Genomic DNA, 9180 nt, shown 5'->3' on the forward strand with positions numbered 1-9180 from the left:
CAACAGCTTCATTTTGATCAGTAACTACACAAGGAAATTTAATATACAGTAGTACCTCAGCTTACGAATGTCCCTACATCCGAAAGTTTCAGGTTACGAAGTATCTGAATGGGAAAATATTGCCTCTCGTTACGAAGGCGTTTCAGGCTAAGAAGTCAAAAATAGCTGCTCGTAGCTGCTCTGCCATTGGCTATCGCCTAAAATCTGCCTGGCAACCCGTTGCGTATGCGTGTATCCCAGCACGCTATTCGTGTCCCCCTCGTGTCACCCGGAAAAAGTGTTGACAAGTTGGGCTATTGCTCATTATGATGACGTCTGCCTCGCACATTTCCGACGGATTGTCAAAAGCCGGCAAAAGCAGACGTCATCGGATCAGTTTTTCAAGAAACGCGAGGCAGAAAACACCGCAAAGGACCAGTAAACAAAGAGGACAAAAAGTAACAGCTAACAGGTAGATTAATATTTTTAAAAAATATCATAATGTAGCGTCCGTCGGACGCTGGAATAAGCACACGACGGGTAACTCTCTGTGTGTGTGGGTGCCGCGAGGAGGAGGAGGAGAACGGGAGAGCTGCGGGAGCTACGCAGCTCTCCCGTTCTCCTCCTCGCGGCACCCACACACACACACCGCCCCTCCTCCCTGGATGCCTTTGCGGACTCTCTGCAGCGTAGGAATAATGAACACTCCTAAAACATGAACCGTTACAATACTTTTGCGGGGCTTGGAACGGATTAGTGCATTTACATTCAAAATGCGTCTCTACTTACGAAGTTTTCACGTTACGAAGCTACTCCCAGAACGGATTAAATTCGTAAGTAGAGGTACCACTGTAGATGAATATCTCGAAACTCGATTTATAACGAGGCGAATGTGTTTATTAATACTTGTGTAGAATCTCAAACCGTGGTCTGTGACAGGATCAAAGCAGAGACGTTGATCAGATCAGACGAGCTGGACCGTGGATGACATTGATCCTGCAGAGCCCACAAGGTGTTGAAGCTGACGACACGATCAATCGTTGAATCAGGCTTAAAAGGCATTCGCCACATTTCTGATACGAAGCGCTGCATGACGAAGAAGAAGAAGAGCCCCACGAATGCTGGACACGCCTTCCAGTCTTCTGCTACCTGGTTGTTTAAGCACAGCATCGTTTATTACATTGTTATTGCTCTGAAGGGATTTTTGACTGCTTTGGAAAATGACTTTCATCCTAAATGTGGGACAAACCTATAGCGTCCACAGCACGGGGGGGGGGGTCACACATCAGTTTCTGGGGAGAAGAACAGAAAAGCTGTGAGAGCCTGGCCCCCACGCTGGGGCCTCCACGCTGGGGCCTCCACGCTAGACATGGGGAGAACCCAGAGAGAACCCACGCAGACACGGGGAGAACCTGCAAACTCCTCACAGGAAGGCAGCAAGTCCGATTGGAACCTGTGAGGCAACAGCGCTAACCACTGCACCATTACCGTATATACTATCTCAATGGCTGTATGAGATATTTATGTATAAACCCAGCAGACCTGAAGCGTTTGTTTGTTCATAAAGTTCATAAAGGCGGCAGATACCAACCCAACACGTAGGTATTGGGCCTCCCCATGTGGGTCACTCTGCAGGCGTACACCTGCCCCTCGCTGGGGGAGAACAGCACATGCTTGGTCAGGTGGTAGTGCCAGTTCTCCTCGAAGGCCAGGTCCGACTGGTTGGCGCCGAGCAGCTCCTCCCCATCCCTCAGCAGCTCAATGGTGATTTCTGGTGGGTGGAAGCCTGACGCGTGGCAGATGAAGGTGTTGGCCTTCTCCCACTCGGCTGGGAGCCGGCTGTACACCTGAACCTTGGGCGGGGCTAGAAAGGAAGCAACAATTACACCTGAACCTTGGGCGGGGCTAGAAATGAAGCAATAATTACACCTGAACCTTGGGCGGGGCTAGAAATGAAGCAATAATTACACCTGAACCTTGGGCGGGGCTAGAAATGAAGCAATAATTACACCTGAACCTTGGGCGGGGCTAGAAATGAAGCAATAATTACACCTGAACCTTGGGCGGGGCTAGAAAAGAAGCAACAATTACACCTGAACCGTGGGCGGGGCTAGAAAAGAAGCAACAATTACACCTGAACCTTGGGCGGGGCTAGAAAAGAAGCAACAATTACACCTGAACCGTGGGTGGGGCTAGAAATGAAGCAACAATTACACCTGAAACTTGGGCGGGGCTAGGAATAAAGCAACAATAACACCTGAACCTTAATGTTAATGTGGGTCACATTTCAAACCGAACAAGGTTCTAAAAGAATGTCTTCAAAACGCATGAATTTAATGCTCTGGAGCAGATTCAGTTCAAAGGACAGCAGAAATTATGTTAATTTAATATGACACTATCTTTAAATATATTATTATATATTCTATTTATTAAATATTTGTCATCATTCCAAAATGTTATCTCTTGTTACAAAAGGTAAACAGTAAAAGTGCGGATGACGTCACGGCGCCTCATCACATTAACCCAGAATGGCGGCCACTCCGCCATTCTGACTCTTTTCTTTTATCTTTCATAGGCGGCTATCGTTCCAGCTGTTTCTACATAGTTTGGGGTAAAAGTAAACTTGAATCTACTGCGTCATGTGAGCGTCCTCCTCCCTGCCCGTGAAAAGATCCACGACACACCGTCCCACTCCGACTCGGTACTCACTGTCTATGGTCGCCATAGGAACCGACAGACACAGCAACCCGACGAAAAGCGCGCAGACAAAGTCCTTCATGATGTCCCGCTGAGACAAAGCAGAGTTCTGTCAATGGCGTGAGACGAGACAGAAGTTCTGTCCCGATCAGAACCGAAAGGAAAAAACGTCCCTTCGCTCACTGGCTCAGCGGGACTATGACGTAACACGTAGAAACAGGAAGTAGTGTGCGCGCTTGTTGTGTGTGTGTTCCACTGTTCCCTCTGAAGTGGCGAAGGGTAGCACAGATGTTACGATAAATTATAGAATAGCACCTTATTGTCGTAACACACGGTGACGCAAAGAAATTAAGAAAAGGGCGTTGCATTGGCCGGGAATCGAACCCGGGCCTCCCGCGTGGCAGGCGAGAATTCTACCACTGAACCACCAATGCACGAAGTTAGCGGAAGACGGAGGTCTTAGAAAGTATAGTAGTACTAGTAGTAGATTTAGTAGTAGTAGATTTATTTGATGACTATTTCATTAACCTGAAGGATTCCTTGTTTATTAATTAATCACATTTATTTACCCCCCCCCCCCCAAAAAAACAAAAACAAACCCCTAAAACACTTTAGGGGTTTGTGTTTAAATATGACACCAAGAAAAGTCCAATCGGCTTTTATTTATTCAAAAACATGAACAAACAACTTAAAGATCCAAACCAAACAGAAATACACCCTCCCCTTATTGATCCACCTGATTACCATTAGTTTAAATCGTATGCAGAAACCAAACAGCAAAGTCTGAACAAAAGTAATCATTTGTATTACAACAGATTCGTGAAGCAAATTCCAGAAACCAAAATAACCAAAATAAAGCAGTCTTGATTCAATGAGCGGCGGCAGCAGCGTTTAGTTTTTAAATGATTGATCTCCGTAGTGATAGAGGAACGACGTCAACGGGATCCTGTTGACGGGAGACGGGAGACGGGAGGAATCCTCGCCGCCGTGCAGAAGTCACATGTCGGGCTCTGTGAAGACAGAAGAAGAAGAATTATACCATTACCCTACAGTTACTGGTCCATAGACGGTTCTACCATTACCCTACAGTTACTGGTCCATAAACGGTTCTACCACTACCCTACAGTTACTGGTCCATAGACGGTTCTACCATTACCCTACAGTTACTGGTCCATAAACGGTTGCACCATTACACTAGTTACTGGTCCATAAACAGTTCTACCATTACCCTACAGTTACTGGTCTGTGTCTGATTGGACCTCATCCCGTTCTCCGGACCCACCCCAGGCGTACTCCTTCCTGTCCAGGCCGTGGGTGACCCTGCAGCTGTAGTCTTCTCCCCTCAGGGGGGTGAAGGCCACCCTCTTGTTGAGATGGAATTTCCAGTTCTTTATGAAGGCCAGGTCAGTCTGCCGGGAATCTGGGAATTCCTCCCCGTTCTTCATCACCTGGATGTTGATGTCGGGGGGGTGGAAGCCACTGACATGGCACAGCAGGATGTTTTCCCTGCCGTACTTTCCTGGGCTGGAGGTGTACACCTGAACCTTGGGCGGAGCTGCACGCACACATAGATGACGTCAAACCACACCCACATGCAGCACACAAGGAAGCAGGAAAGCCATACTAGGATAGAGTCTAGTCTAGAGCGTGTGTAGAAACACAATAAAATGACTCCTCATATCTCAGAATGTTCAATAAATAAGGAGGAGCCCTGGTTCGGGGCTTTTTTTAAACTTTAAATTCCTTGTTTGGACTTTCAGAATATATTTTCATGGAACGCTTCATGACTTTTGGGGAATTCCAAGTTCATAAAATGATCAATCCAGAGCAAGCAGATCAATATTCGTCAATCGTGTCTCGCTCATCAAATGAAGATCTTCTAATCTGCCTTGGATTGATCATATTGGCCACGGACGCGCGTGGACCTGATTGATCTGTGACGCAGTTTAATGGTAGCGACTTTTAAGGATTAATTTGAGGCGACTCCTTACGGAAATGGATCGAAGAGTTCTTACCGTGGTCCTTGGAGCAATACACGGTTGCCAGAGCAACAAGGAACAAAGCGAGCTTCATGTTTGATCGAATCTTCTCTTCCCAATAACAGAAATACAGCAGGATGGGAAACGTCCCGAGAGAAACTAAACCGAAAGTAGTTTAAGCAGATCCAAATAATCGCTGCCGACCAGCAAATCATTAAATCACCCTCCTGTTGCTAGGTAAAACAGGACGGACCATGTTTGCACTACTGGAAATGAAACCATCCAGTGTAACAAAAATTAAATCAATGATATGTGAAAGAAGCAAGTCGGACTCAGAATAATTCAGATTTTATCTCCATTTAAAGGCGAGAATTCTACCACTGAACCACCAAAGCGCTGAAATTAGCAGAAGACGGAGGTCTTAGAAAGTATAGTAGTACTAGTAGTAGATTTAGTAGTAGTAGAGTTATTTGATGACTATTTCATTAACCTGAAGGATTCCTTGTTTATTCATTAATCACATTTATTTACCCCCCCCCCCCCCCCCCCAAAAAAAACAAAAACAAACCCCTAAAACATTTTAGGGGTTTGTGTTTAAATATGACACCAAGAAAAGTCCAATCGGCTTTTATTTATTCAAAAACATGAACAAATAACTTAAAGATCCAAACCAAACAGAAATACACCCTCCCCTTATTGATCCACCTGATTACCATTAGTTTAAATCGTATGCAGAAACCAAACAGCAAAGTCTGAACAAAAGTAATCATTTGTATTACAACAGATTCGTGAAGCAAATTCCAGAAACCAAAATAACCAAAATAAAGCAGTCTTGATTCAATGAGCGGCGGCAGCAGCGTTTAGTTTTTAAATGATTGATCTCCGTAGTGATAGAGGAACGACGTCAACGGGATCCTGTTGACGGGCGACGGGAGACGGGAGGAATCCTCGCCGCCATGCAGAAGTCACATGTCGGGCTCTGTGAAGACAGAAGAAGAAGAATTATACCATTACCCGACAGCTACTGGTCCATAGACGGTTCTACCATTACCCTACAGTTACTGGTCCATAGACGGTTCTACCATTACCCTACAGTTACTGGTCCATAAACGGTTCAACCATTACCCTACAGTTACTGGTCCATAGACGGTTCTACCATTACCCTACAGTTACTGGTCCATAGACGGTTCAACCATTACCCTACAGTTACTGGTCCATAGACGGTTCTACCGTTATACTAGTTACTGGTCCATAGACGGTTCAACCATTACCCTACAGTCACTGGTCCATAAACGGTTCTACCATTTCACTAGTTACTGGTCCATAAATGGTTCTACCATTACCCTACAGTTACTGGTCCATAGACGGTTCTACCATTACCCTAGAGTTACTGGTCCATAAACGGTTCTACCATTTCACTAGTTACTGGTCCATAAACGGTTCTACCATACCCTAGAGTTACTGGTCCATAAACGGTTCTACCATTTCACTAGTTACTGGTCCATAAACGGTTCTACCATTACCCTACAGTTACTGGTCCATAAACAGTTCTACCATTACCCTACAGTTACTGGTCTGTGTCTGATTGGACCTCATCCCGTTCTCCGGACCCACCCCAGGCGTACTCCTTCCTGTCCAGGCCGTGGGTGACCCTGCAGCTGTAGTCTTCTCCCCTCAGGGGGGTGAAGGCCACCCTCTTGTTGAGATGGAATTTCCAGTTCTTTATGAAGGCCAGGTCAGTCTGCCGGGAATCTGGGAATTCCTCCCCGTTCTTCATCACCTGGATGTTGATGTCGGGGGGGTGGAAGCCACTGACATGGCACAGCAGGATGTTTTCCCTGCCGTACTTTCCTGGGCTGGAGGTGTACACCTGAACCTTGGGCGGAGCTGCACGCACACAGAGATGACGTCAAACCACACCCACATGCAGCACACAAGGAAGCAGGAAAACCAAACTAGGATAGAGTCTAGTCTAGAGCGTGTGTAGAAACACAATAAAATGACTCCTCATATCTCAGAATGTTCGATAAATAAGGAGGAGCCCTGGTTCGGGGCTTTTTTTAAACTTTAAATTCCTTGTTTGGACTTTCAGAATATATTTTCATGGAACGCTTCATGACTTTTGGGGAATTCCAAGTTCATAAAATGATCAATCCAGAGCAAGCAGATCAATATTCGTCAATCGTGTCTCGCTCATCAAATGAAGATCTTCTAATCTGCCTTGGATTGATCATATTGGCCACGGACGCGCGTGGACCTGATTGATCTGTGACGCAGTTTAATGGTAGCGACTTTTAAGGATTAATTTGAGGCGACTCCTTACGGAAATGGATCGAAGAGTTCTTACCGTGGTCCTTGGAGCAATACACGGTTGCCAGAGCAACAAGGAACAAAGCGAGCTTCATGTTTGATCGAATCTTCTCTTCCCAATAACAGAAATACAGCAGGATGGGAAACCGTCCCGAGAGAAACTAAACCGAAAGTAGTTTAAGCAGCTCCAAATAATCGCTGCCGACCAGCAAATCATTAAATCACCCTCCTGTTGCTAGGTAAAACAGGACGGACCATGTTTGCGCTACTGGAAATGAAACCATTTAGTGTAACAAAAATTAAATCAATGATATGTGAAAGAAGCAAGTCGGACTCAGAATAATTCAGATTTTATCTCCATTTAAAGGCGAGAATTCTACCACTGAACCACCAAAGCGCTGAAATTAGCAGAAGACGGAGGTCTTAGAAAGTATAGTAGTACTAGTAGTAGATTTAGTAGTAGTAGAGTTATTTGATGACTATTTCATTAACCTGAAGGATTCCTTGTTTATTCATTAATCACATTTATTTACCCCCCCCCCCCCCCCCCCCCCCCCCAAAAAAAACAAAAACAAACCCCTAAAACATTTTAGGGGTTTGTGTTTAAATATGACACCAAGAAAAGTCCAATCGGCTTTTATTTATTCAAAAACATGAACAAACAACTTAAAGATCCAAACCAAACAGAAATACACCCTCCCCTTATTGATCCACCTGATTACCATTAGTTTAAATCGTATGCAGAAACCAAACAGCAAAGTCTGAACAAAAGTAATCATTTGTATTACAACAGATTCGTGAAGCAAATTCCAGAAACCAAAATAACCAAAATAAAGCAGTCTTGATGATGATGATGATGAATATTAGATAGAATGTTAGAGTACAAGTACAGTCACACAGTAGCATGTATTACAGTACAAATAACGTCAAACATCCTGTCTAAGAGGAGCATTTCAAAAAAGCCCTTGCGGGCTTGTTTCCGTTGAAAGTCCTTCGTACATAAATCATCCACAATTAACAATACAAATAAAAATAAGACCAATATTAAATTACACAATTGATGCAACGTAACATTAGAAAAACAAAAAGAAAATGATTTTACACCGCCAGTGCAAACTAACAATTAATCTAAAATGACTCAATGATTCTAAAATGACTAAAATGATTCAATGAGCGGCGGCAGCAACGTTTAGTTTTTAAATGATTGATCTCCGCAGTGATAGAGGAACGACGTCAACGGGATCCTGTTGACGGGAGACGGGAGACGGGAGACGGGAGGAATCCTCGCCGCCGTGCAGAAGTCACATGTTGGGCTCTGTGAAAACAGAAGAAGAAGAATTATACCATTACCCTACAGTTACTGGTCCGTAGACGGTTCTACCATTACCCTACAGTTACTGGTCCATAGACGGTTCTACCATTACCCTACAGTTACTGGTCCATAGACGGTTCTACCATTACCCTACAGTTACTGGTCCATAGACGGTTCAACCATTACCCTACAGTTACTGGTCCATAGACGGTTCTACCATTACCCTACAGTTACTAGTCCATAGACGGTTCTACCATTACCCTACAGTTACTGGTCCATAGACGGTTCAACCATTACCCTAGAGTTACTGGTCCATAGACGGTTCAACCATTACCCTACAGTTACTGGTCCATAGACGGTTCTACCATTACCCTACAGTTACTGGTCCATAGACGGTTCTACCATTACCCTACAGTTACTGGTCCATAGACGGTTCTACCATTACCCTACAGTTACTGGTCCATAGACGGTTCTACCATTACCCTACAGTTACTGGTCCATAAACAGTTCTACCATTACCCTACAGTTACTGGTCTGTGTCTGATTGGACCTCATCCCGTTCTCCGGACCCACCCCAGGCGTACTCCTTCCTGTCCAGACCGTGGGTGACCCTGCAGCTGTAGTCTTCTCCCCTCAGGGGGGTGAAGGCCACCCTCTTGTCGAGATGGAATTTCCAGTTCTTTATGAAGGCCAGGTCAGTCTGCCGGGAATCTGGGAATTCCTCCCCGTTCTTCATCACCTGGATGTTGATGTCGGGGGGGTGGAAGCCACTGACATGGCACAGCAGGATGTTTTCCCTGCCGTACTTTCCTGGGCTGGAGGTGTACACCTGAACCTTGGGCGGAGCTGCACGCACACAGAGATGACGTCAAACCACACCCACATGCAGCACACAAGGAAGCA

The 9180-nt window shown here is 45.2% G+C and overlaps 4 protein-coding genes and 1 non-coding gene across 5 annotated transcripts; all 5 read right to left on the reverse strand.

Moving 5' to 3' along the window:
* Window positions 1–1547: 1547 nt before the first annotated feature.
* LOC137916614 (beta-2-microglobulin-like) lies at window positions 1548–2802 on the reverse strand. Its single transcript, XM_068759602.1, has 2 exons — window positions 2689–2802; window positions 1548–1843 (listed from the first exon to the last, which is right to left on the reverse strand). The coding sequence occupies exons 1-2, from the start codon at window positions 2756–2758 to the stop codon at window positions 1548–1550; spliced, it is 366 nt and encodes a 121-aa protein (XP_068615703.1). The 5' UTR covers window positions 2759–2802.
* A 237-nt stretch (window positions 2803–3039) lies between these two features.
* On the reverse strand, window positions 3040–3110 carry trnag-gcc (transfer RNA glycine (anticodon GCC)). The gene has a single exon. It is a non-coding gene; the product is annotated as a tRNA-Gly (tRNA).
* Window positions 3111–3329: 219 nt separating this feature from the next.
* On the reverse strand, window positions 3330–4809 carry LOC137916615 (beta-2-microglobulin-like). The gene is made up of 3 exons (XM_068759603.1): window positions 4692–4809; window positions 3959–4231; window positions 3330–3686 (listed from the first exon to the last, which is right to left on the reverse strand). Exons 1-3 carry the CDS (start codon window positions 4747–4749, stop codon window positions 3673–3675), a joined length of 345 nt encoding a protein of 114 aa, XP_068615704.1. The 5' UTR covers window positions 4750–4809; the 3' UTR covers window positions 3330–3672.
* Window positions 4810–5266: 457 nt separating this feature from the next.
* On the reverse strand, window positions 5267–7107 carry LOC137916617 (beta-2-microglobulin-like). The gene is made up of 3 exons (XM_068759606.1): window positions 7003–7107; window positions 6270–6542; window positions 5267–5634 (listed from the first exon to the last, which is right to left on the reverse strand). Exons 1-3 carry the CDS (start codon window positions 7058–7060, stop codon window positions 5621–5623), a joined length of 345 nt encoding a protein of 114 aa, XP_068615707.1. The 5' UTR covers window positions 7061–7107; the 3' UTR covers window positions 5267–5620.
* A 488-nt stretch (window positions 7108–7595) lies between these two features.
* Window positions 7596–9136, reverse strand: LOC137916616 (beta-2-microglobulin-like; the record flags this gene model as incomplete). Its single annotated transcript, XM_068759604.1, has 2 exons — window positions 7596–8280; window positions 8851–9136. Coding segments are annotated over 2 exons (300 nt in total), but the record flags the coding sequence as incomplete, so codon positions are not given.
* Window positions 9137–9180: the final 44 nt, after the last annotated feature.

Source organism: Brachionichthys hirsutus, unplaced genomic scaffold (assembly GCF_040956055.1).
Source record: "Brachionichthys hirsutus isolate HB-005 unplaced genomic scaffold, CSIRO-AGI_Bhir_v1 contig_1152, whole genome shotgun sequence".
In the NCBI taxonomy this organism is placed as follows: domain Eukaryota; kingdom Metazoa; phylum Chordata; class Actinopteri; order Lophiiformes; family Brachionichthyidae; genus Brachionichthys; species Brachionichthys hirsutus.

Excerpts from the sequence above, each read along its gene's own strand:
- LOC137916614 (XM_068759602.1), bottom strand. The coding sequence starts at position 2,758 with ATGAAGGACTTTGTCTGCGCGCTTTTCGTCGGGTTGCTGTGTCTGTCG. Across the intron at positions 1,844-2,688 it reads TCCTATGGCGACCATAGACA|CCCCGCCCAAGGTTCAGGTG; the intron begins GTGAGTACCGAG and ends CTTCCTTTCTAG.
- LOC137916615 (XM_068759603.1), bottom strand. The coding sequence starts at position 4,749 with ATGAAGCTCGCTTTGTTCCTTGTTGCTCTGGCAACCGTGTATTGCTCC. Across the intron at positions 4,232-4,691 it reads GTATTGCTCCAAGGACCACG|CTCCGCCCAAGGTTCAGGTG; the intron begins GTAAGAACTCTT and ends GTGTGCGTGCAG.
- LOC137916617 (XM_068759606.1), bottom strand. The coding sequence starts at position 7,060 with ATGAAGCTCGCTTTGTTCCTTGTTGCTCTGGCAACCGTGTATTGCTCC. Across the intron at positions 6,543-7,002 it reads GTATTGCTCCAAGGACCACG|CTCCGCCCAAGGTTCAGGTG; the intron begins GTAAGAACTCTT and ends GTGTGCGTGCAG.